Consider the following 27,366-nt stretch of genomic DNA (forward strand, 5'->3'; position numbering starts at 1 on the left):
ATTTTCTGAAATCCTTAAAGTAATATCCACGTCCAATAATTCTTACTATGTTCATTTTATGTAACACACGTTTACAAACTTGCATCGTAATAGTTCAAGTTCAAATTATAGTTTAATATTTACAACTCATCACAGGTAAACTATAGAAGTTAAATTGTGTAGCAAAAGTAATTCATTTTCACCGAGTCAAAAAGTTGTATACTACAAACTGAATAAGTTGATTTAGATATCGCATAAATAGTAACTTTTTTTTCAAAAATCTTATGTGGGGTGTTATGAATTAATTTATAAAATTAAAACTTTTATCAATTCTCGTTTACCTAAGTGTTTTTCATTCGTAATACATATACATCATAATACACAACAATATAATTCTCAATAACTTCAATTACATCAGAAGAAAAAGGATAAACCCGTATCCCAGTCATTATCAATAAAAATAAGATTAAAATATAATTGATTTCAAGAACTTTTAGTTTGTATTGTTAAAATTTCAATAAAAAGGGCGACAAATCTAAACGGATTATATAAATTGGTGACGGAAACCAGTCGTTTCAATATAACCCTATTGAAATTCAATTTTCAATAGGTCTAACAACCGTAGTAAACACAAGATCGCATGTAAACAAAACTTGAGACGTTAGGCTATAGGAATTTGAATTTTTCTAGTGCACACACCGGAATATTGTTTTTAAAAAATGCCAACCGAGGAAGGTATGTAACGTAATCTATAAATGTTTCCTTTCCTTCTCAAAGACAATTAACTTTTTAATTACTTTTTTTGTCATAATTGAATGAAAAAAGCTTAAATTTTTTCACTAGCGTAGTATTGAATATGTTATTAAAAACTGTTAAACAGGGTTTAAATTTGAGTAAGTTTGATCGATAACAATATTGATTTTTTGAGTTTGTCTGATTAGTTTGATTTTAATCATAATATATTCTGTTGAAAGGGTCTATTGAGTAAACCAATTTTCATAACTGTTATATTGATTTATCAAAAAATCTATTCATGAATAATTATGAATTTCCTTTCCGCCATTGCATAGTTGGTAACAAACGAATGTACTTTTCTGCTACTCTTCATATATACAGTTCTTTGAAGGGGCTTGTAAAATCATTATTGAAACTAGAATTAAAATTAAGTACGTACTGTAACGGGTATACATGTACTTTTAATAGCATGTCTATATAAAAGGCTTTGAAAAACGATCAGCACCTCATTTATATACATAAAAAAGAATCATTGTCAATTCTAATGTTTAATGACTTATAAACAAACTTTAAAGACAATGTCACATTAAGCAAAATGCAACATCGGTTGCTATGGAAAAATCGTGTTGTAAAAAGGTCTTTTGGATATTGTTGTTTTTCGTTCTTTCGGCCAGGTTTCCAAAGAAAACATACAAAACAAAAGCAATAACATATTGGATACAATAAAAGTTATAATAAAGAATAAGTGTTTATCTGTGCTATAGCATCGTTCTTGCTTTATCACTGAATTACCAATAAAGTATTTTAATATGTACATAAAAAGGGATTATTGATTAAACAGTAGCAGATATAATTAAAATATAATTGAACAGATACAAAACTTTCATATTCAAACAAATCAAACATTAACACAAGAAATAAAAATAACGTTATGAAAAATAAGACGGAAATTGTACACTGGTCTTAAATTGTAAATCAATTGAATTAAAAAAAAAAAGAAACAACAACAATAATAATAATAACAACAGCAACAACAACAACAACAACACATTCGATAGTTTTTGCACGTACATTTTTCCACGTGTCATCGTTATAAGCACGACGGCAATCATAACACAGTCAATGTTTGTACTGTCAAGTCATGTTGCTTTCCCATTTCTATATTTCCGCCACAGTGCATCATCATCATCATCATCATCATCATCATCATCACCATCATTAACAACAATAACAACAGCAACAATAACAGCAGCAGTAGCTGCAGCAGTAGCAGAAACAACAAAAACAACAACAACAACTGTGCATAACAATTATAAGTAAACACTGTTCATTTTAATCATATGTGATTCATCAGTTGTAGCATTGTGTGTTTTAAATCTGACTAAAATCAACCAATCAACTTACTCTACATTCCAACAACCAGAAGAAAACAACAACGACGACAACAGAACACAAAGCATGATTAAACTTGACGTGAAGTAATTTAATATTAAAGTATTTAATCCCTTATCAAGCCGTGTATAAACGGTAGTTTATTTACACAATTTGTTCCGGGTTTAAGATTATCATAGATTAATATACAAGCCCATTCTCGACTTGTTGCCCCTGTCATAAAACTTTAACGTATGTAATAGTAAGAACAGCGTAAATGACGTGACGTATAGTAAGATATACAGATTTTAAAACGACAAAATTTAAAACCATGCCCTTATCTCATTTTATCTATAATAACGTTTTATTAAAAAATGTATTTTGTTTAAACTTTAGTGACACATGTATATGTATAACATTGAATTTTGTTCAGTGAGATTGCTGTATTTTTTAAAATTCTTCGTCATATTAAAGTCACTTAAGTTGAGCGAGGTACTAACTCATAAATTCTTAGTGATTTACAAAAAAACGTAGTTTCCATTCCACGGAATATATATTAACTTTTGAAGCTGTACTGATATTTTAACGATAAATTGCGAAGGCATTAAAATCACAACCACATTCTGTAATTTTGAAAACGTTTTATAAATGGCATATAATTTATAAAAGTATTTTGGTTTAACTATCTGCTAGTTGTTATTATTGAATATTTTTAAGATATAATATAATTAACAATTAATAAACTTATGTTATTGTCTTTATTCACTTAAAAATAACATCAATTTTAAACATGTTTTTTTCCGAATGGAAAGGCTCTTTAACTTTGAATGAATAATTTACCTTAATACATTCATATATACTACTACTATTAGTCATTTACCACCCTGTCCACGAAGATCTTTCAAACAGAACGTTGTCTTCTACTTTCATTTGAATGTAAACAAAGCGCTTATTGAAAAAGTGCAATTTTTAAATGTCGAGAGGTTCTCAAATTTCAATTTATGTAAAGTTCGTTTACTTAACTCTATTGTTTAGTTTTGTGTGCTTTGATATATAAGTTTGTCAGGGAACGAGATATAGAAATTCAGTAGAAATTCAACTTAAGAGAGTTTTCTTTTTGGAATATCAAATCGTTCCTGTCATATATGAGTTTATTTAGTATATTGAGAAAATAATTCAATTCATTTTCAATATATTTCCAAACAGGAATTAAGGAAAGTTTGTGACTTTGATTTAATTTAGTTTGATTTAAATTTGGTTATAAAAATGCCACCCCAGAAGAAATCGGATAAAAACCGTCGACCGGTATCCCGGAATTCAAGCCGTGCTTCTTCCAGAGGTAATGAACTACCCAATACGGACATTATTTAAGTTAAGAGTTTTTAGGTATTATTTTGTTACTCAATAGTAAATTTAAATTACAACATATTATATATTTTTTATATTTCCAGGATCAACCGCTGGAAAGGGAAAGGAGTCGATGGTACTAACGGACGGAAGCCTGGCAATTCTTGCACGTGAAATCGGAGGTGCAGGGGTCAGTGGTCTCGTACTATGTATGTATCTTAACATACCGAACACTACGATAGTGAATGCAACGAACGAAGCGTCTGAATGCGGCTTGTTAGGAGTCAGTGACGTGCTGGTTATTGAGGCAACACAGAGGCTCCTCCTTCAGTGGAAGACCCTGAGGGCGGGGTCAAAGGACAAAGACAAAGTTAAAGATCTCGAACGCGCACTGAAAGAGATGGGAAAACCAGAGTTTGCTGATGTGATTAATGATAAGCATGCAAATAATTTAGAACTGACTTCAGAATTTTTCCAAAACTTGTAAAAAAACAAGCATACAAACAAACTGTTATTTCATGTGAAGGACTGTCCAAACTTTTTAGGCCCTCAGTCTCGTTTAATTTAATTTTGAGGAACTGTCATCAAGCTGTTACTGTGATAAGTATTTTACGAACAATTGTAGCACGTGTTGCCATGGAAACAGGATGGATGTACAATCAAAACATAGTTTACTGTTTTAAAATACATTTAATACATAAAATAATCCGGGGAAATAACTGCTCGATAGTGTTCATCTTAAACACGGTACTCCATGCAATCGAAACAACTTACTATATAAGATATTCATGCTAATCTATTATATGTGAACTGATGATTTATTTTCATGTGAAATAGTGTTCATCACTGGCGATGCTGTAATAAATTGTTCGTATAAATTCTATGTTGATTTTTAATTTTGTAAATGACGGATGTTTGCCTGCACGAAAGATCGAAATGTCACGTAGGGAACACAGAGTCTGAATATATTTCAAATTTTTCAAGACTCTAGACCCTGATCTATGATTAGTCCTAGGTTCTTTGGATATTTATACTACACATAATGACTCTATTTTGCTACTCAATTGTCCAGGACAACTCTAATCAAAACTAATGTGTAGAGCCCGGTAGGAAAAAAATGCGCTAGCATCTGTCAGAAATATTGTAATAAGTATTCAAAACGAGTAAGAAAACACATAAAGTTGTAGTACAGGGTATGAAACAATATTGTTAAAAGTAACGATAGCCGGTGGCTGAAGTCGATTGACTATAGTAAATCCATAATAATCAAAAGCATCACTTTAACTTCAGTGTTGTTTTTTTTTAAATATTTTTCTTGTCCTTCGGTGGTCATTGATTCCAGCACTTTTAAGTGATGAAAATTGAGAACCGTCTGTGCCGATGCTAAGGGGTGTCGGTGATGTTGCACTTTTTAGCTCAACTTTTCGCAGAATAATCGAGCTAATGCAGTCACCCATTTCATGCATTTGTCGGCATCGGCGTCCCTGTGGTAAAGTTTTTGCGTGTAAGCTGGTATCTCCATAACTACTGAAGGGAATGGATTGAAACTTCACACACTTGTTCTCTGTGATTATCTAAGATGATTGGCACAAGTCCCATAGCTCTGATTTGCTTTTTTGCACAAAAATGCCCCTTTTTCGACTTAGAAATTCTTGGTTAAGTTTTTGCGTGTAAGCCGGTATCTCCATAACTACTGAAGGGAATGGATTGAAACTTCACACACTTGTTCTCTGTGATTATCTCACATGATTGGCACAAGTCCCATAACTCTGATATGCTTTTTTGCATAATTATGCCTCTTTTTTGACTTAGAAATCCTTGGTTAAGTTTTTGCGTGTAAGCTGGTATCTCCATAAATACTGAAGGGAATGGATTGAAACTTCACACACTTGGTTTATGTGATTATCTAAGATGATTGGCACAAGTCCCATAACTCTGATTTGCTTTTTTTGCATTATTATGACCCTTTTTCGACTTAAAAATTCTTGGTTAAGTTTTTGCATGTAAGCTGGTATCTCCATAACCACTGAAGGGAATGGATTGAAACTTCACACACTTGTTCTCTGTGAATATCTCACATGATTGGCACAAGTCCCATAACTCTGATTTGCTTTTTTTCATAATTATGCTCCTTTTTCGACTTAGAAATCCTTGGTTAAGTTTTTGCGTGTAAGCTGGTATCTCCATAACTACTAAAGGGAATGGATTGAAACTTCACACACTTGTTCTCTGTGATTATCTTACATGATTGGCACATTAGTCCCATAACTCTTGATTTTATTTATTTTTTCATGATTATGCCCCTTTTTGGACTTAGAAGTTCTTGGTAAAGGTTTTGCTTGTAAGCTGGTGTCTAAGGGTTTGTGCCTTTTTTGGGACAATTTTATGCATTCATAATAATAAAGCAGTGATTTACTCGATAAAACATCTTAATAACAAGCATTTGTACCTTTTCGGACAAGTTTATGTTTTCAAATAGGTAAGCATTATTATACTCAATGAAACACCCTTTTGACAACTTTTCGAATAGTCGAGCGTTACTGTCCTCCGACAGCTCTTGTTCATTTCCAATATGTACAGACACAAACCGAGTGTGCAATTTTCATGTAATTTTGTTGTGATTAATTCTTCCGAGGGATAACTCTTTCTCAAAATGTACATGTACAGTGATACAAAATATACATGTACAGCGATACAAAATGTACATGTACAGTGACACAAAATGTACATGTACAGCGAGACAAAAAGTACATGTACAGCGAGACAAAATGTAAATGTACAGCGGCACAAAATGCACATGTACAACGACACAAGATGTACATGCACAACGACACAAAATGTACATGAACAGCGACAAAAAAATGTACATGTTCAGCGACACAATATGTAAATGTACAGCGGTACAAAATGTACATGTTCAGCGACACAAAATGTAAATGTACAGCGGTACAAAATGTACATGTTCAGCGACACAAAATGTAAATGTACAGCGGTACAAAATGTACATGTTCAGCGACACAATATGTTAAATGTACAGCTTAACAAAATGTACATGTTCAGCGACACAATATGTAAATGTACAGCGGTACAAAATGTACATGTTCAGCGACACAAAATGTAAATGTACAGCGGTACAAAATGTACATGTTCAGCGACACAATATGTACATGCACAGCGATACAAAATGTACGTGGAGTTGGATAGAGCACAAGTACCAGTATAAATGTTCATATGCAGCAACACAAAAAGTACATGTACAGCGATACAAAATGTACATGTACAGCGATGTGCAATGACACAAAATGTACATGAAGAGGGGCACACAATGTTCATATACAGCGATACAAAATGTACATGTACAGTGACACAAAATGTACATGTACAGCATGTACAGCGAGACAAAAAGTACATGTACAGCGAGACAAAATGTAAATATACAGCAGCACAAAATGTACATGTACAACGACACTATATGTACATGTACAACGATACAAAATGTACATGAACAGCGACAAAAAATGTACATGTACAGCGACACAAAATGTACATGTACAGTGACACAAAATGTACATGTACAGCGACACAAAATGTACATGTACAACAATACAAAATGTACATGGAGTTGGATAGAGCAAAAGTACCAGTTTAAATGTTCATATGCAGCAACACAAAAAGTACATGTACAGCAATACAAAATGTACATGTACAGCGATGTGCAATGACACAAAATGTACATGAAGAGCGACACACAATGTACATATACAGCGATATAAAATGCACATGTACAGTGATACAAAATGTACATGTACAGCAACACAAAAAGTTCATGGAGTTGGTTAAGGGTAGTACTAGTACAAAGCTTCTCCCTATGAAACCAGTCTTGGTTGATCATTAGAATGAGTAAAACAGGGCACCAAGCTGTTCCACATTTGAGCAAAACGGTTTGTTCTGTATTATACAAACTTGACCTAAGTAATAAGGCAGTCTTTCTTTTCTTTAAATCAAAGAATTAACATTTCAAGCTCTACTGGGACCACCAGTTTTTCTCAAGTTCTGGTTATACAAGGGAGATAACTAAAGCTCTAAGCTTTCTGAAAAGAAATGTTATTAAACTTTTTAAACATAATTTAGGGCAAAGAGTGACCTTGTATTTAAGGGGTTTGTCTGTTAATCAAGGAATTATGAGTTTAAGCTCTATTAGGATTGCTTGCAATCTATTTACGGAGCACAGCAATTGAAACACTGATTGAAAAAAAAACAACAAACATGAAGACTCTTAAGAAGAATAACATTTATTCATAGTCCACTATGAAAACCAATACAATGTATCTATCACAATTCAACAATAAAAAAATAATAGTAATAGTTATTACATACATCCCATATTAAACCTCTGACGTCTGAAGCCTAATATTTGCTGTTATAGTTCACCTGAGAAGACATATTCTCAGATTTCACAAAATAAATTTCATATGAGCATTTAAAACTGCTATTAAATCTACATCTTAAAGTTCAGAGGGCCAAAAACAAAACAAAACTAGCTATTAAATTTACTATTTAAAAGGCTGATGAGCTTAATTATGACCTTCTGTTAAATTCAGATAGTGAAAAATTTCAACAGCTGTTAAATTTGTCATTACATTCAGAAAAGCCCAATGTTGAATTTACTATGAAGAAATCAAATATGATCTGCAAAGAAAAAAAACCTGTTCAATTTACTACACATGTACAATGTTTGTTTAAAAATTCAAAAGTACAAAAGAGGTCAACCGTTTAAATTTGCTTTATAATATTCAATTGTACAAAATATGACCTATTAAATTAAGTATGTTAAATTCAAATGAGCAAAGTAAGACAAACTGTAGAATTCACTATGTTATATTCAAATAGGGAAAAATAAGACCTGCGCTGTTAAATTCACTACATATTATTCAAATAGGAAAAAAACAACAAAAAAAACACCCAGCTGTTCAATTCACTAGACAATATTCAAATAGGCAAACAGAAGACCAGCTGTTAAATTCACTATATAACACATGTACATGTACTTATTCAAATAGGCAAAAATATGACAAGCTGTTAAATTCACTATAATTATCATATTCAAATACCAGTAGGCAAAAATAAGACTAGCTGTTAAATTCACTATATAATATTCAAATAGACAAAAAAGGACCACCTGTTAAATTCACTATATAAAATTCAACTGTGAAAAATATGACCGACTATCTACTAATACTGTATAAAACAAGATGAGAAAAAATTAATGGCTCGCTGTTAAAACACTTTTTTAAATAAGATGTGCAAAATATTGGTAAGAATATGTCTATCCTAGCCTTATAAATTTGAACCCTCTGCACATTACATTGTTTTGTTAATAAGTTTTGACAAAGAGACAAAATCAGTACAACTATTGATAGTCCAAAAGTGATTTAAGACAGACACTAGCGATAGTTAAACCAAAGATGAACCAAATCTCCCAACATGATTGTCACCAAGTTACACATTACCAAAAATGATTCATAATATGACGATTTGTACAGGTATGTGTGCAGTTATACAGTATATACACATGATGTAAACTTCAAAGACACATCAAATAACAAATAACATTTATAATAATATACCAATTCCCTGATCAGTGGAGACAGTTTGTGGTACAATTTCAATATGAAATATATAGTCTAAACATTAAATATGTGGTTATCAATATAAAACATATAGTCTAAACACAAAAAAAGTGTTTATCAATATGAAATATATAGTCTAGATTCTGATAAGCCCAAATTGTGGAGACATTTTTGAGTATAACAGACTATAATGTTTAAAAAATATAATTATAAACAATAAATAAATTTTAAATATAGCACTTAAAGAGATATGCTATCAGATTTACATGAAAATGTATGCCAAACATTCAAATCTGATGACATTGACAATTGATATTAATCATATGATGTAACAACAATAAAAATAAGTAACAACAATAATATAAGGGCCCAGTTACACAGACGGTCGGTCCCCAATCGGTCATTTAATTTTAAAATTACTCCCTGTTATGATCGGTTGTCATGCGTGATTTTATTTCTGGTTTTCTGTGTAAACGGCCATCGGTGACAGAAAGCAAACTCAAACGGGAATGGGTCGATGATTACATGCTGAAACACTTTTTGTTTTTATCGTTTGTAAATCGGAGCTAAATCGGGCGTAACGCTGATTAATCGGTGGTTGTTAGCTAGTCATCGGTGGTTAAACACTTTCCGTCAGATATGGCCGGTGATTCTTATTTGGTTATCTTTGTCCGATCGGCGATATCGGTGATCAAGAGCTTGCATATTTCGTGATAGAGGTTGTCGTCGGTTGTTTTTAAAATATTTTCACCGATCGAGAATTTTAAACGTGTTTAAAAATCCCAATCGGTAATTTTTCACCGATGAAACTTATCTTTCCCCAATAGCAGTTGATAAGTGGATAACAGGTGACCAATAGGTGATATCGGTGTTAAATACGCTGTCATCGGTTCACTCCATAATTTGGCTAAAAAATCTACCGATCAATCACCGATGGCTCTGTGTAACTGGGGTGTAAGATACAACTAAAATAAAGGACAAAATAACTAGTATCTCCTTAAGACAAGTATATATGTGGTATTATACTTATGTCAACCCTTACCCTGTTTAAACCGGAAGTAATAAGCCTATGCAGTCAGTATAGAGAAGGTAAACCTGTAAATCAGTATGACAAAGTCTGTATATTGCTGGTAGCTCAATATTTGTATTTTATTATTGAAATCCCTCAAACTTTGCAATGACTGGTTCAAGTTGAATTGTAAGTCCATTACACAAATTGCAACAGGTTAAACAAGTCTATGTAAGTTATATAATATAGAGAAATCCTTTGACATGCATTATATCATTTCTGAAATAATTTCAAAGTTCATATGACAATTACAACAAAATGTAAGATTTCCTATATCACAGATTCAGGAGGAGTACAGTTTTAAAAAGAAGAGGTAAAATAACACATTGTAAATATTTACATATTGGAAGATGTTTTTTTCAAAAACCATTATTGCATGTATAAAATGATCAGTGATTGAAAAAAGCAGCAAAGATAAAGTCAATATCACTGAGCATGTTCATGTATTAAATATAACACAAGTTTTTATTTAATATTAACTAAATTCTAAGCATATAATGCTATATCTCGGATGCCTTCAGTTTACCAATTTTTTGTTTCTTTTTGAAAAAGAAAATAATTCCAAAATACCTGTAAGAAAGCAGTATGTCTAACTCTTTATAAGCAAATCAAGCATGCACAAACTCATTGCTAAACGATTAAAATCTTACTTAAAATAGCAGCATAACATTTTGTTCAAGAACATTTTATCACATTTACATACAGTATTTGTAACAACTCTTTTGATTATCGACGATAAGATTATAGTAACAACATAATTTTAATGTTTAAATTTTATCAAAACATTTCATTAGATTATAGCTTTATCCCCTTCAAAGTCTGTTTAAAAAAAACTTATTTCCAAGTTATTTCATAAAGTTTTTTATTTATTTATTTATTAATTTATTTATTTTCAAGTCATAATATAAACTTACTTCAAATAAGTCTTGGAAAAGTTATAAAATGATCCTATGATTTCTGTGTCAATGGAAAATGAACATGACATTCTGTATGAAAACTAATGTAAGATTTTTTATATCACATCACATGATACATCAAAGAAAACATAGTAAAACAAAAACCCTGCACATTGTCATGGTACCTAGTGAAATAAAATAAAGCTGATTACCTCATAACACTTTTTATCACACACCCGTGCCGATTTTGCGACTCCGTAAATATGGTATTGCACGGCTGTGCATATATTTTGACGTGATGTCATTAGCGTTATTCAAACATAGTGTAAAGACGCGCCAAACTGTAGCGTTATATTATAGGCGCTTCAATGAAAAATGACTCTTATTTCACTTTAAACGGTCTTTATTTTGGGTATGTGATAAATAGAATATTAAATTCGTGTAAGTTCATTACTGAATTTATTGCACTCATTGAATAAAATAATATTATGCTCGCCAGAGGCTCGCATAATATAATTTTATTTAACTCGTGCAATAAATTCAGTATTGAACTTTCACTCATTCAATATCCTCTATCTATGTCTAATGAATAGAAATACACAACGATATCTATGATATCAGAACAAGTGATGTTGTGTGATAAATATAACAAAATTCATACATTGTTACAATGATAAAAAATTTAACACTTATAAACAAGTAATACTATTATTTAAAATGAATCTTTTTTGGTCATTTTTGGTCATTTTCTAAGATACTAGTACTAGATTAATTGTGAAGCTGGATATTTTATTCTTTCCAGGCCCAATGCACCATGTCATGATTCGATCAACGAAAAAATTGAACCTTATGCACTGTATCCTTAAAAACATAAATGTATACTATTTACTCCTCTGTATTATCAATGCGTCTCTTTCACCGAAATATTTCGAATATTTCACCTACTCAATTCAACAAAAAATACAATGTTTACGGAAACTTTGTCTGCTTCTCATAAAAAAATTAACCATTTCAGACATAGCTGAGACTTTAAAGCAGCGTGCTTCCGGATTTATGCCAATTTTCATGAAAATTTTGAAAATATATTTAACTGTATAATAATGTAAAGTAGTCAAAGAAAGTAATTTACACATTGCAAACAGCACTTACATTCCACATAAATGACCAAAAAGAGGTCAAAATATACAAAATTACAAAGTTAGTAACGCAGTAGAATTATATAGTGATTGATACTGCAAACTCAGTCATTAATCTCACATAACATACAAATAATTAATTAAACATTGAATCTTTTTAGTTTTCTCAAGATCTTAATACATTTTTCTAAAGATTGAATTTCTTGAAATATTTTAGCTCATCTGGAGGCGTGCAGCTTTAACTAAATTGATGATACAGTGTTCCAGGTTAAATATATGTAAGTTTGGGCATTCTAGTGAATCAAAAGAGTAAGCAAATTAAGAACATAGCATAATACATTTCTATATGTATAGAATATCACAGTCGTATTGCCTCAAAAAAGGCTGAGGAGATCTGCCTATGATGAGTCAAACAGCAAAAACAAAAACAACAGCAACAGCAAAAACCCTCAAAAAAGATTGTACCAAGCAGGTAGAATTTCATATCTAAAACAAGTTCAAGAGAAGTAATAGAGTTCCTTTAATCATAAATATAACAATTTAAGATAAAGTTTTCATTTTTTTAAAAGATATCTATGCATTGTTCATTCATATCACAGTTACTATCCTGTTTGGATAGTGTGTAAGTTAAAAAAAGACCCCTGGCAAACTTTTTATAAAATATATGTTGAACTTTCATGAACTTTCATGATGTTATGACTTTTGTGATAAAATAACTCTGAGAATATTAGCTGCCATGATGGAATGATGGTCACAAGAATAGTGTCAAGCCTGTCTATGTTTCACCCGATTCTTTACTGTTGTTTTTTTCATTTCTAATATTTTGACATGGTGAAGTTTAAAACTACCAAAGGTCAGTTCTAAATTCCAAGTAAACGGTAATTTCATTATTCTAAATAAGGGGATATTAGAGTAAGTGTAATTGATCTTTAAACCTTATTACTCATTACAGTACAACACACTGCTACCTTTTTTATTATATAAAGAAAAAATCCACAGATTTCAAAACCCACCAAAATGTCCTTTTTAAGTACCAATATCATTTGTTCTTATCAACCAGAGGTATTTTTAAAATAAAATATGAATTTAATTTTATAATTCTACACAGCTAGATAAATGATGTCAAATGAAATCAAATAAAAGTAAGTATCCCTGTTTCTCGTATTATAGAGGTTTCTCATATTATCGAGGTTTCTTGTATTATCAGGGTATGCTTAACAGTGATGAAATCAGTAAAGTCTACACCAGTTTAGTCCTTATCCACACAAAATAACAAGGAAAAAAGGATAATGCATGGCAACATTGTAGTGGGACATCATAGTGTTTTTAAGGTAAAATCTATAAAAAAATTTAGTAATCAGCAATATTTTGTCAGTAAGGAAAAGTAGGCGTTTTCCTCATTGGCTACAGAATGCTTGTTTGATATGTAGTTGAATGCTTCCTCGGTGATTCTCTTTATTATCTCAGGAGCTTCAAGTAAATTCTCAACTTTTTCTATGAAATTCTGAAACAAAACAACATTATGAATGTTACAAATACCTCATTTATTACAACACATTAACTAAATAAACAGTAACCCTGCTCAATATAAAACAGGAATTTTTTTACTTCATAAAAGGCCATAACTCAAGGCTAAAGTTATTGGCCTTCAAATAATAACCTCAAATTTTGATGTCAAATAAAGTTTCACGAAAATCTCTTTTAAATTCATGGTTGATGAAATATGAAGTTGTACAAAATGTTGCACTCATTATAAACAGGAGCACTGCAAAGACAGGGCAATATATGCCCAAAATGTTAATTTGTTTGAGTAATCAAAAATACTCTTTCAATTAGGGTAGAAACCCAATCAACACTTGTCTAAAAAAATGTTTTTTAATACTTCTGCCAAGCAGTTTCAATTTCCTTCCACCAGTTCAAAAAATACAGACCGAACAAGAAACCGGCTAACAGACGGACGATCTGGTGCATAACATTATACGCTAAAATATTTCGGGCAGATAAAAATAAAGTTCAAGTACAATAACTAATTGATACAATAAAAAAACGTTATTACCTCTGGTGTATCAAATACAATACCATTCTGTCCATCGTCAACAACCGCAGTATTACCTGGTATATTTCGTGCTATTACAAGTGTTTTCAGAGCCATAGCCTGAAATAATTGTTGAAATTTAATGTTACAACTAAAGCATAAACATAACTCAATTAGTTTTAAAAGAATCTGTTCACGTAGGGAACACAGACATTCCAATCCATTCCTGGAACTAACCAGTACTAATTCCTGGAATCAACCTCCACTATTTTCTGGAACTAACCAGTACTGAACAATGATACAATTGCATAACTCAGTTAGAAATAATAATGTTATTGTTGTCATAAACAATTGAAATTCTGTATATATTCATCATTTAATTCACTTGTTACTACATAAAGTAATAAAATTGCATATGATTTTAACTGATTACAAGTGTAACGTGACTTTTCAATGGTCATTATTCATTCTTTCATTCTGCCGTTAATCACCTTTCGGCCCTACTTTGCTGTATTTTAAACCCCTTATTCTTATACACATCATAATTTTACATGAACCATCAAACATCTATGTATAATACTCTTGCTATAATATATCATGCTGCATAAACCTGACAGTACTTGAATGACAAGGGTTAAAGAAAAGAATTTTTGCTTTGATGGGCAATACATGTACATAAAAACTGCAAAAGCTGATGAGCACAAATTAAATAAAATATTGTTAACAGTGGTCCATTCATTTACTTTATTTCATTTGTCAAGGTGGCCAAAGGATCTCATAAACTACTGAAAAATAAACTCTCTGAAATCTATTGTTTTTGTGCGCAATATATCTGTTGTATTGAGAGCAATATATCTGTTGTATTGAGAGCAATATTTCTTGCATAGCAGACTGGCGTTTCCGTGAGTTTTACCCATGCCGGAAATTTCATCTGGCATGGGGGGTGCCAGATGAGTCGCGTGCCAAACAACAACATCATTTTAGCGCAGTTTATGAATGAACCGCGGTAAAATGACATCGTTTTAGAAGGGAAATATGTGCTTTGGATGACGTCATTTCGCCGTTGTTATTAAAAGTTGTAAGTTCATACGCTATTTTAAGAAAATAGTTAGGGATGAAATGACTTTAATTTCCATGAACATATATCATATTGAGGTAAACCATTTTAAATATGAAATAATATGGCAGAATATGCAAGAAAAAATATCTGACATATGTTTGCGGTTCGGACCTGAATATCCCTCTCTCGGGAACCCGCCCATGGGCGGTAACTCGGCAAGCCTCGTTACCGCCCAATGGGCGTGTCCCCTCGGAACGGATATTCCGGTCCGAACCGCAACATATGACAGATATTTTTAATCTGTTGTATTGAGAGCAATATATCTGTTGTATTGAGAGCAATATATCTGTTGTATTGAGAGCAATATAACTGTTGTATTGAGAGCAATATATCTGTTGTATTGAGAGCAATATATCTGTTGTATTGAGAGCAATATATCTGTTGTATTGAGAGCAATATATCTGTTGTATTGAGAGCAATATATCTGTTGTATTGAGAGCAATATATCTGTTGTATTGAGAGCAATATATCTGTTGTAAAGAAGCACCTGTACAGAACCACAATGTTTCTTAACTCTTTGCAACAGATTATACTCATGCGACCAGTGCACATCCGTGCATCTGATCATGATCTGCAGCAGTACGTATTTTAAAATTTCACTAAAAGTATGGAGATCTATCTCGACAAAGCAGCCATAATAATGGAACAATGAGCTAAACATAAAGATCACGAGTGTACCTCATTCAACTACAATCTGACATAAGTACAGACCTTTATGTGTTTTACACACAGCATAATGTGCAGTTTTATTTAGGATTTGACTTTTTTCACATTGTATTGAACTATCAAAGAAATCCAAAATTTACCTCTAAAATTGCTAGGGCCATTCCTTCACTGTCTGAGCAGTTGACAAGAGCAAAACTGTCCTGAATAAGAGCATGGGCGTCTTCTGTTGATAAAGCAGGAATATAAACCACTCCAGGGCACCTAATAAATTCAAAATTCAATCATTTGTTAAATCTGTATACTGTAAAAAAAATCTAAAATAAACATAAATATCAACAGCACCTGGTAAATATTATTTGTACACATTTTAGAAATTATCTACCAAACCTTATATATAAGAATCAAAGCAAAAAACTATAGACCCTGACTTACATGAACTTGTCCCATAACCAAAACCAAAGTGAAATGGATAGCAAAATTATTTTTCAGATACATGTAGTGAAGCTAAAACTGTTTCTACAAATTATACAATGTAGTCTATTTCAGTGTATTTTATCACTATTATGTTCAATGTCATTTAAAAAAAAAATCTTGGAAAAATATCAATATCTTCAACCTTGTTATCATGGACGATAACTTACCTTTGAAAATAGCTTAAGTAAGCAAGACCAGATAAATTTTTGAACAATATGATGAAACCCCATACTATATGCTGCCAATAAATTTGATATTGAAATCACTGAAACAATTTCTTACCTAATATAGCAGTAACGAGTTCACTATTAAATTTTAATATGCCTAAGTGCATAAATGGGTTAACATTTTATATAGAAATTAACCTGTTACTGTACTATAGGGTAATGAATGGACTGTTCCAAATTCAAAATGGGATAATTAAGTTCATTCACAAGAATTCTCCAGGCCAACAGATAAAGAAATTTTAAAACTAAAATTAAATACCTTCTAACTTCCTCTTTGAACTTTTCAAAAAACGTGTCATTTTGCTACAAAAAAAGAGAAGATTTTTATCAGTACTATAATCTTGTAAATACAATGTCATGAAGTTTCAAAGCGAGTGAGATATTCTTTCCTGGACTCTCTAAAAATTATCAGCTATGCCTACCAGCTTGTTGTATTGTATAAATGATACATGGATAGCAGAAATTCTTTAAGTATATTTAGAATACATTACTAGTACTAGCTTGTGAAAGTAATTCAATAAATTAATAAACACTATTGTGTGGTTTATAATGATGTTTTACATGTATCATTAATTCCTCAAGCCAATTCCATTTATGAAATACAAATACTAGTACATTTACAAATATATATACTAAAATTAAGCTGATTTACTATGGTTATTTATTATATAATCGAGGTATTTGAAACACCCTGGGTTTAAATTGATAGTTTCATGAAAATTGCCAAGGTAAAGATACAATTTTCCTGCTTTATTAGGACACCTTTTAAATGATCATGAAAGGGGAATAATTCTATGATAGTTAAACTGTACCTAGGCAAATTTTTTTAATCTGATGTCATTAATACACCTATACTTACCCAGTATGGTTAAATGACTAGGTAGAGCTACAGCCTACACAATCTTTTTTTAAAGGTTCATTAGCATTATAACCCTTTTTAAATGGACTTGTCTATCTTTCAATCTGGACAAAACCATTCATCATTTTTAGGAAAATTTTCAACACATGTTCTGACTGAATAGCAAACAGTGCAGACCATGACAAGATGGCAAAGATAGAGATAAATGAATAAAACTTACATGAGCACCAACAAACAGTAGCCAGCATGTGACTTTACCTTGTTTCATTCTCCAATCTGTAAACAGACGGTAACAAGTTTAAATCTCCAACATGTAAAAGAACTGCATTAAGAAAATTTAAGATTAAATCTCAAATCTGTAAACAGAAGATAAAGTTACTTTGCCTTGTAAAAATCCCCCTCTCAACAGTCCCTTCTGTAAACTGATGGTAACAAGTTCAAATCTCCAATATGTAAACTAATGCTAACAAGTTCAAATCTCCAATATGTAAACTGATGCTAACAAGTTCAAATCTCCAATATGTTAAGTGATGGTAACAAGTTCAAATCTCCAATATGTAAACTAATGTAACAAGTTCAAATCTTCAAGATATAAACTAATGCTCCAATGTGTAAACTAATGCTAACAAGTTCAAAGCTCCAATACGTAAACTGATGGTAACAAGTTCAATTTTCCAAAATGTAAACTGGTGGTAACAAGTTCAAATCTCCAATATGTAAACTGGTGGTAACAAGTTCAAACCTCCAATATGTAAACTGGTGGTAACAAGTTCAAACCTCCAATATGTAAACTGGTGGTAACAAGTTCAAATCTCCAATATGTAAACTGGTGGTAACAAGTTCAAACCTTCAATACGTAAACTGATGGTAACAAGTTCAAGTCTTCAAGACATAAACTGATGGTAACAAAGTCAAATCTCCAATATATAAACAAATGCTAACAAGTTCAAATATGTAAACTGATAAACAAGTTCAAACCTCAAATATGTAAACTGGTTGTAACAAGTTCAATCCACTAATATGTAAACTGATGGTAACAAGTTCAAACCTCAAATGTGTAAACTGGTTGTAACAAATTCAAACCTCAAATATGTAAACTGGTGGTAACAAGTTCAAACCTTCAATATGTAAACTGATGGTAACAAGTTCAATTCTCCAAAATGTAAACTGGTGGTAACAAGTTCAAATCTCCAATATGTAAACTGGTGGTAACAAGTTCAAACCTCCAATATGTAAACTGGTGGTAACAAGTTCAAACCTTCAATATGTAAACTGGTGGTAACAAGTTCAATTTTCCAAAATGTAAACTGGTGGTAACAAGTTCAAAACTCCAATATGTAAACTGACGGTAACAAGTTCAAACCTCCAATATGTAAACTGATGGTAAAAGTTCAAATATCCAATATGTAAACTGGTGGTAATAAGTTCAAATCTCCAATATGTAAACTGGTGGTAACAAGTTCAAACCTCCAATATGTAAACTGGTGGTAACAAGTTCAAACCTTCAATATGTAAACTGGTGGTAACAAGTTCAATTTTCCAAAATGTAAACTGGTGGTAACAAGTTCAAATCTCCAATATGTAAACTGGTGGTAACAAGTTCAAACCTCCAATATGTAAACTGATGGTAACAAGTTCAAACCTCCAATATGTAAACTGATGGTAACAAGTTCATAACTCCAATATGTAAACTGATGGTAACAAGTTCAAACCTCCAATATGTAAACTGGTGGTAACAAGTTCAAAACTCCAATATGTAAACTGATGGTAACAAGTTCAAAACTCCAATATGTAAACTGGTGGTAACAAGTTCAAATCTCCAATATGTAAACTGATGGTAACAAGTTCAAATCTCCAATATGTAAACTGATGGTAACAAGTTCAAACCTCCAATATGTAAACTGACGGTAACAAGTTCAAACCTCCAATATGTAAACTGATGGTAAAAGTTCAAATATCCAATATGTAAACTGGTGGTAATAAGTTCAAAACTCCAATAAGTAAACTGACGGTAGCAAGTTCAAAACTCCAATATGTAAACTGATGGTAACAAGTTCAAACCTCCAAGATGTGACGTCTTTAGCGTTATACAAACATAGTGTAAAGACGTGCTAAATGTTAGCATTATACTATAGGCGCATCAATGAAAAATGATCTTATTTCACTTGAAATGGTCTTTATTTTGGGTATGTGATAAATAGAACATGAAATTTGTGTAAGTTCAAAACTGAATTTATTGCACTCATTGAATAAAATAATATTATGCTCGCCAGAGGTTCGCATAATATAATTTTGTTCAACTCATGCAATAAATCCAGTTTTGAACTTACACTCATTCAATATCCTCTATTTAAATTCCCTTAATTTTACAAGCATTGCCTATGCTTGAGTGTAACCTTTAAAAGTACATGTACATGTTTAGCTATATTTCAAACAATTTTTCTGTATACCTGAAAATGTTTTGATCAGAAATAAAGGGTTTTTCACAGATCGGATCCCTCCAACGATGGTGAATATTTTACATTCTGACTTGCTCAGTTGTCTGATAAGCAGATCAGTGTCACAGCCATATAAACAGTTTGGTTGACCCTCTTGCTCTGTTACAATATCCTTTGCATGGTTCTTTATGTAGCTTGTGATTGAAAAACTGTTGGGAAAGACTTCAACCCCTTAAATAAAACCAAAAATTAAAATTTCATCTATAAAAAATCATTAGTTCTTCCTAAAGAATCTGTAAGACAGATTGCTCAACTATTCTCAGTTCTTGACAGTAAGAAAAGGGGCATAACTCTGTAAAAATTTAGGGAAGAGTTAAGGGACCGGTGCTCAACATGTTAGATAATTAAAGAGAACAAGTGTGCGAAGTTGCAACCCATTCCCTTCAGTTTTGTAGACACCAACTGGCACGCAAAAGCTTGGCAAAAAGTGTGGAGGCAATGCTTATGCCAGGGTGAGTACAACAGCTCTCCCTATTCTTTGAATAGTCAAGCTAAAAACTAACATCTTAGAACTGGTATGATTACAATCAATCTAATATGTTGAAACAAAAATCTTTAATGTTTAAAAAAAAGAGTACAAAATACAAAAGAAACTTCATCTTGTAAGAAAGTAAAATTAATTATTGTTTCTTAAATTAAAACATGATTGAATCTATTACCTTGGGGAATAATTGAAACATTCATAGGGTCATAGTTAGGCTGAAATAGAGAAATGAGTGACATGTCATAACAAAACAAATGGTTTGTGTCAGTTATGAAAATTCCTATATAAAAAACACATGCCCTTCTTTGAATAAGGATCAGTTACTGTCCCAAACTGATAGTGAAAAGTGAAGCTTCAATTATTTAGCTGCCAACATGGATTAAAAGCTGGCCTGATTTTCTACAGGTGAAAATAGACAATTCAGAGAATGAAAAACAACTCTTCTGAATTAAACATACAACTGTGGCATTTTAGTAAGTAAGAATTCCATGGGTACTGTAGGTGTATTGCTACACATAAGCCCAACCCTAAAACAAAAGCTTATTAAGAAATAAAAATGCATGACTTGGTTAAAACATATTTTTTTCAGAATATTTATAAATGTGTAAGTAACAACATTACAACAATCATACATTTAGATTTTTTTTTGCTGAAAGCAAAAACTTATAGAAGCCATAATCTAAAAATTGCATGACTTGACGAAGACTTACCCAACAGGACTTAAATTTCACTGCCAATGATTCACCAAATGCTACAATATGCCTGAAACAACATACATGTATCTTCACTTTATTTCATGACTCATTGTCATTATCATCCTTGGTTACCCACGGTATATATTCTGTACATACTATGTTTAGATTATATACCGTGGGTAATAGATGATGGGTCATTATAAAAATATCATAGAGAAACAATTACATGTAGCTGAATAATTTCACTATGATTATTTGACAATGAACTACCTAAAATATATATTGCAATTCATCAGTTATATTTGCATAACATATAATACATATGAAAGAAAAGTTCAACAGGAACAAACTTTATTGTAAGTTAAAATGTATACATCGTCACCTTAGTGCAGTAACGGGCTAACTCCTATTAAATTGTATAAGGAGTTAACCTGTTACTGCACATAGGTGACGACATGTACATAATAACTGCAGCAAATAGGCAGTATATTTGTGCTTGTCATGTTAAATTGAAAAGAAAAATCTTCAAACTTTATCGTATTACTTTTGAAAACTAATATTACAGTATCAAAAGTGAAAAATTTAGTTGCTTTCTTCTTTTATTTGCATTAAAACCATAATCCAAATTAAACTTTTATCAGTGATAAAAATATAAGTAATATCAATTGTTTTCATTCTAACAATAATATATTATTGTACAGGAATATACATGTATTCACTAGGCAAGACAATGGAGTAACATGCATTTTACACATTAATACTCTTTAGCTAATCATGCCAAAGGATGTAAATGTGGGATATAATTAACTTGCACAATTTATATGTTTTAACTTACAATAATAAATTTGTTTGCTGAAAAACATCTGTGGATGTTTTAAAATTTTGTACTTAAAAACCACCCAGAAGTTGGTTGTTAAGCTTGAGCCATTATGCTAAGGGGGCGTGGAGGATTGATTACATTTACCACTACTATCAATGCTTAAGGCTAAATCAAACAGAGACAGTATCTTTTTTTTCAATTGTGTCTATTTTAATGCATTCTTTAAAGGGACTCCACTGAGGTATTTTGACATGATGGGACTGAAAATATTTTTTCCAGATAAATGTACCACTTGATGTAGAGCGGGTGTGGGTATTACCGAACACTTAAGGTGAAATAAGTAGTATTCGGTAATACACGCAGTAATCACGATTTCCAATTGACATTTGACGAATATGAGTTTTCCTTTACATTTACATGCAAGAAACACTTATCTACGCACATTATCTAAAGAGTTATTACATTTCATATATTAGACCTGACTGCTTCTATTACCGACCATATGCGTGTAATACCGAACACACATGCGTGTATTTCCGAACACTGCCAACTTTTTTAAAAAAACGTTAATCTTCACTTGAAATATAGATAAATTAAAAACAAATCATTTCACTATTGATGTAAGCATTAATGTTTCGCAAGTATTCACTATTGAACAATGTATTACCAGAGACATAGATAACATATTATATTACGTGTTCAAATGTGTAAATATTAAATAATTTGAAGACAAATTAATTTTCATTCAATAACAGCTGACCATGTGATCTTAACAATATTTGTACTCAAAAGAGGTACTTGTCAGATACTCAGGTAATGTGAAATCTACGTAAATCTGTATCTTTTAACTCCTCCCTAAGGTAGTGTTTGAACTCAGAAAACAATCTTTTAATCTTTTAACCTTTTCTGGGAAACAATCAATCGATCTCTCTCTCTCTCTCTCTCCCTTTCTCTTTTCCAAGCTGAATGGTTGTACGAAGAGTCAGTTCAGGGTTGCGGCGAAAGTAACCCTCCAGCCAAGATCTGCTGGGTTTGTTTTCACGAAAGCTGTTCAGGGACTTTCACCATAAAGTATTTTCAAGTTCAAGTGTGTGCAAGCTCTAGTCTTGTGCCTCCATAGCCGATAATTGAGACATGACGTGCATGACCAATTCTACAATACGTCTATCCTCAGACTTTAGTTAGAACTGGCCAACTTATGACCGGGACAGTATTGTGAGGGGTGGACTATGGAATCTTTTTTTGATGCTTGGTTTCAACTAACAGAGTTTAAACGATCTAATTCAGCTACATGGTCAAGCATTTTAATTCTGCTCAATTACGTTCTCGTTTTGCGTTTTTCTCCCTGCTCATTCATAAAAAGAAATTGTCTATGTCTGTCTGATCATTTTTTTCTTTCTCTAGAGCTATTTATTTGTTTATCTATTCATTTGTTATTCTATTTTTATATTTACTTATTCATTTATTTATCTTTCTATATATCTTTTTGATTGGTTGAATGAAAGCATTAATTAATTAATTAATTAATTAATTAATTTATTTATTTATTTATTTATTTATTTTAATCAATTGATTGATAATTGCTTAATTAATTTATTTTATTTATTTAGATGTATGAAATTATTTATTTTGTATTTAGATAAATTTATAACGCTATAATAATGATAACTGTGTTGTTTTAATCAGTGTAAGCATTGCGTTCGGTAATACACACAAAAATTGACAAAATTTAACTGCTTGTAATTCCGAACATGTAAATAACTCAGTAAATAAATATCTAAGTGACATATTGAGTTATTTTCTATATCACAGTACATGTATTAGTTTCACAAATAACAAGAAACATGTGACTTATCAAAATCACGTGACCAGATAACCTTATGACGTCAAGTATCTAAAATTAGAATATTTGTAACGAAGTACTTACTTGTCAAGCGTAGTAGTATTTTAGTCTTGGAAATCTTTGCTTTGTCAAGTATCACGTTGGCAATATTACAGATATGTCGGGAAAGGAAGTGACATCATGTTTCTGATGTCACTGCCTTATAAGAAGAACATTAAGAAGGTTATGGTGGAAAAAAAATTGTGTTCGGAAATACACGCACGTTCGGTAATACCCACACCCGCTCTACCACTAATCTTTGTGCAAAATTTCAGATCTTTCCCGCACTTCGTTTTTCCAGAATAATTATTCAAATTGTAAAAAAAATGACCCAAATTAAAAGCTTTTCACTCATATTGGGCTAAGAAAAGCATTAAAATATGATTTTGAAATTATTTCATAGTATATTTCTTAACTACCTTTGCATATATTACTGTTAAAAGTGCTCCAGCTCATTTATGTAAGAAATTCAAATGTTATGTTTGTTTGGCTTTAAACCTCAGTGGAGTCCCTTTAAGGTGTTGATTTCCAATATTTATCTTTGACAATCATTAGAGAACTATGATGGACTGTAGTAAGATTGTACTGTGTCACTGAATAAGAAAAGTTATAATTTTCTTAGATTAAAGACTACCACTAAACCAAGGTGATGATTATACCTTGAATTATTCACTGCCTTCGTCATAATGTCCATCTTCTCATGATCTGACGTAAGCTCATTGACGTCAGTTCCACCGAGAATCAAAATATACGGTATCTTCACATCTGGAAATGGTGCGATAAATTTACATTTATCATAGATAATAATTTGTATTTTTTATTGTATTGTAGTCCAGTTTCGAGTTACAAGTCAATGTGACTTAGTAACGGCCATATTTGGTGACATTTTAGCTTTACTGATGGAGAAAGACCTTAAGCGTACCTATATTCCTGCACATGTATACTGGAATATATCTGAATTGTCCAATGGTTTGAAAAATTAATAAGTTAATATAAGAATTATTTACACATTCAATTACCAACCAGAATTCAAATATATGAAATAACAAATACTCTCCTGTAAGGAGTGAATACGGTCAATACCTTAAACGTTAAGCTAATGGACTTGCCCTGCTTATAATTTGGAACAGTCCATATAAATTTCAAGGAATTTCATTCACAACATACAAAAACCAGACTGCTGGCCTAGCTGTGGACTAATGGTAAAGGCAAATCACTTTCAGTAGGTTAAAGGTTAACAATGTACAATATAATACAGGTCTGTCTGACATGTATGTTTTAGTTTGTCTTACCCATTATTTATTCTACAAATTCATTATTCTTATGGGTTGTAAACTTGACTTATCAATGTAGCATTTAGAATAATAAGAAAGATTCTAAAGTTACAACAAATGCTATTGATAACAATTTAATATCTTCCATAAATAATACATGTATTATCAAATCCTTGTAATGTATTCGTAAATATAAATCTATATGGCCTTGAAATGTTTTAACATTGTATATATTTAAAAATAAAAATCAATTTACAATCACAAGTGATCTGATCAAAATAATCTAAGCTGCCCAGACAAATTATTGCCTCTTAAATCTATCTTTAATCAATACACTTTACCAATATTATTTCTTTTTTTAAACATTACGACTGGGAATATGAGAACTCCCCATGTACTTGTGTATTCTTTACAGGTATTCATATATCATTTGTTTGCAAGTCGATAATACTGCAATGAATGAAGTTTAAAAATGTTAAAAATACAATGCACATTGTTATTGACACTCCTATGCCCAAAGTATAGACCTAGGCAAGTCTGCATAACCCGCTGAATTTCTAAAAGATGAAAATTTCCGATGGGTCAATCAACAGTATACTAGTTAATTGTCCAGTCAGGTTGCACAGATATGAAGGCTGACCTTGCTCTTTATTAGTGGAAAAGGTTAATATCTCTTGGGTAAAGATTAAATCTACCAACTGCTTTATACTGCTATCTGTCAGTACTTCACTATCAAAATTCATAAGATTAACAATGGTAATTCTAAATTCAAAACACAAATAAATCCTCTACTCAAAACTCAGCAGGGTATGGACATTGGACAATATTTTTTTTTGAGATTTAAAGATAAACTTTTCATATTTATACAAAATTACATACCAATTAGAATTTTTCCAGATTTGTAAACATGGACGGCTAAAATAATGTCAATACCCAACTCATCTAGAGTATCTTTGAGGTCTTCGCTCCTTGAAAGTTTCAAAGAGCATTTCAGGAAACATCGCAAGCCCTTCTTCTCCAGTCCTTTCCTAATTCAAATAAAGTAAATTATATGTTAAGTATAACTAAAAACATTGCTTGATTGAAATTTTTCTTTTGCATATGGCTTTTAGTGATAAGTTTTGGACTTATTTGAGGCAATTATTTTATGCCATTTCTCTTCAAAAAGTACAGTATATACATATTTTTAAAAACAAAAATCCCTCCAGTAAAAAAATTGTTTAGATCAATTTTACCAAAATATTAAATTTTTGACTAAGAACACTTACTTTATTCTTGTTACAGTTGCAAAATTTCCTGAGAAGTCTACAAGTGGTGAAAGTAATAACACTTTCATTTCAAAACAACACCTGTAGTAGTTTAATTGACACTTGTTTATACTGTTTATCTGTTTATTATCGTGTACTTTGTAAAACCTGATAACATTATAGACACTTCGATCTCTAACAAAAAGACGATCGACCTTGTCACTACGCCATTCTCTCTGATATAATTTCATTCATACTGATAAACCCTTTTGGATAAATCTGACTCAGTCGTAAATTTGTATAAAAAAACAGTTTCAGTTTCAGTTAATCAAGCGCTCCATTTTCGTCGAACTTACGCCGCTAATTTCAATACACAATTATCTGCAATATCAATATGCGATTTTTTATTGATTTAAAACGCATTTTTCATGTTTCCTCCTCATGCATAACCATTAAAGAAAGTCCTTCATTGTAAAACTCTGCATTTCTTATTTTTTTACTTTTCATGTTTACCAATGAACAAATGGCGTATAACTTTTAAAGGGATGTAACTTTGATTCATTTATGATAAACACCGCTAAATCTTTTTTTACCTCTTAAAACAAACTATTTTCAATGTTCTATATAGGCTATATACTATAATAAGACTAGAAAAATAAGGCGCAGAAAAAGTGGTTCCTTAAAATGAAAAGCATGTTTACGTAAATGTATGGAATATATACACTGTACATGTTATGTATATTTCAAATTTTAATATTGTGCTATAAATATTATCGTTAAATTATTGCACACATGGCTGATTTGTGCCATTCGTGTTTTCCCCCCGCGACCACGCCAAGCGAAAAATCGAGAATTAACAAGTAGAAATGAAGGAGTCGCGGAGCAAAAACGCGCTAATTAGCGAAAATTAAGAAATAAAACG

General features: G+C 31.4%; 2 protein-coding genes across 3 annotated transcripts; one reads left to right on the forward strand and one right to left on the reverse strand.

The window, feature by feature from the left end:
* The first annotated feature begins 554 nt into the window (after positions 1–554).
* LOC132742430 (uncharacterized) lies at positions 555–4,315 on the forward strand. Of its 2 annotated transcripts, none has more exons than XM_060730854.1 (2): positions 555–714; positions 3,537–4,315. In XM_060730854.1, the coding sequence occupies exons 1-2, from the start codon at positions 699–701 to the stop codon at positions 3,917–3,919; spliced, it is 399 nt and encodes a 132-aa protein (XP_060586837.1). In that variant the 5' UTR covers positions 555–698; the 3' UTR covers positions 3,920–4,315. The 2 variants fall into 2 exon arrangements, with proteins under 2 accessions (XP_060586837.1, XP_060586836.1); XM_060730853.1 differs by lacking the exon at positions 555–714 and adding an exon at positions 3,146–3,424.
* Positions 4,316–12,236: 7,921 nt separating this feature from the next.
* On the reverse strand, positions 12,237–26,962 carry LOC132742431 (glycosyltransferase 1 domain-containing protein 1-like). Its single transcript, XM_060730855.1, has 11 exons — positions 26,466–26,962; positions 26,077–26,225; positions 24,583–24,688; positions 21,237–21,288; positions 20,702–20,741; positions 19,995–20,213; positions 17,765–17,820; positions 16,945–16,988; positions 16,125–16,245; positions 14,220–14,318; positions 12,237–13,667 (listed from the first exon to the last, which is right to left on the reverse strand). Exons 1-11 carry the CDS (start codon positions 26,693–26,695, stop codon positions 13,521–13,523), a joined length of 1,263 nt encoding a protein of 420 aa, XP_060586838.1. The 5' UTR covers positions 26,696–26,962; the 3' UTR covers positions 12,237–13,520.
* Positions 26,963–27,366: the final 404 nt, after the last annotated feature.

This window comes from Ruditapes philippinarum, unplaced genomic scaffold (genome assembly GCF_026571515.1).
Source record: "Ruditapes philippinarum isolate M1 unplaced genomic scaffold, ASM2657151v2 ctg265_1_1_1_1, whole genome shotgun sequence".
Classification (NCBI taxonomy): Eukaryota; Metazoa; Mollusca; class Bivalvia; order Venerida; family Veneridae; genus Ruditapes; species Ruditapes philippinarum.

Excerpts from the sequence above, each read along its gene's own strand:
- LOC132742430 (XM_060730853.1), top strand. The coding sequence starts at position 3,352 with ATGCCACCCCAGAAGAAATCGGATAAAAACCGTCGACCGGTATCCCGG. Across the intron at positions 3,425-3,536 it reads AAGCCGTGCTTCTTCCAGAG|GATCAACCGCTGGAAAGGGA; the intron begins GTAATGAACTAC and ends TTATATTTCCAG.
- LOC132742431 (XM_060730855.1), bottom strand. The coding sequence starts at position 26,695 with ATGAAATTATATCAGAGAGAATGGCGTAGTGACAAGGTCGATCGTCTT. Across the intron at positions 26,226-26,465 it reads GCAACTGTAACAAGAATAAA|GAAAGGACTGGAGAAGAAGG; the intron begins GTAAGTGTTCTT and ends TATTTGAATTAG. Across the intron at positions 20,742-21,236 it reads TGAAATTTAAGTCCTGTTGG|CCTAACTATGACCCTATGAA; the intron begins GTAAGTCTTCGT and ends TCTCTATTTCAG.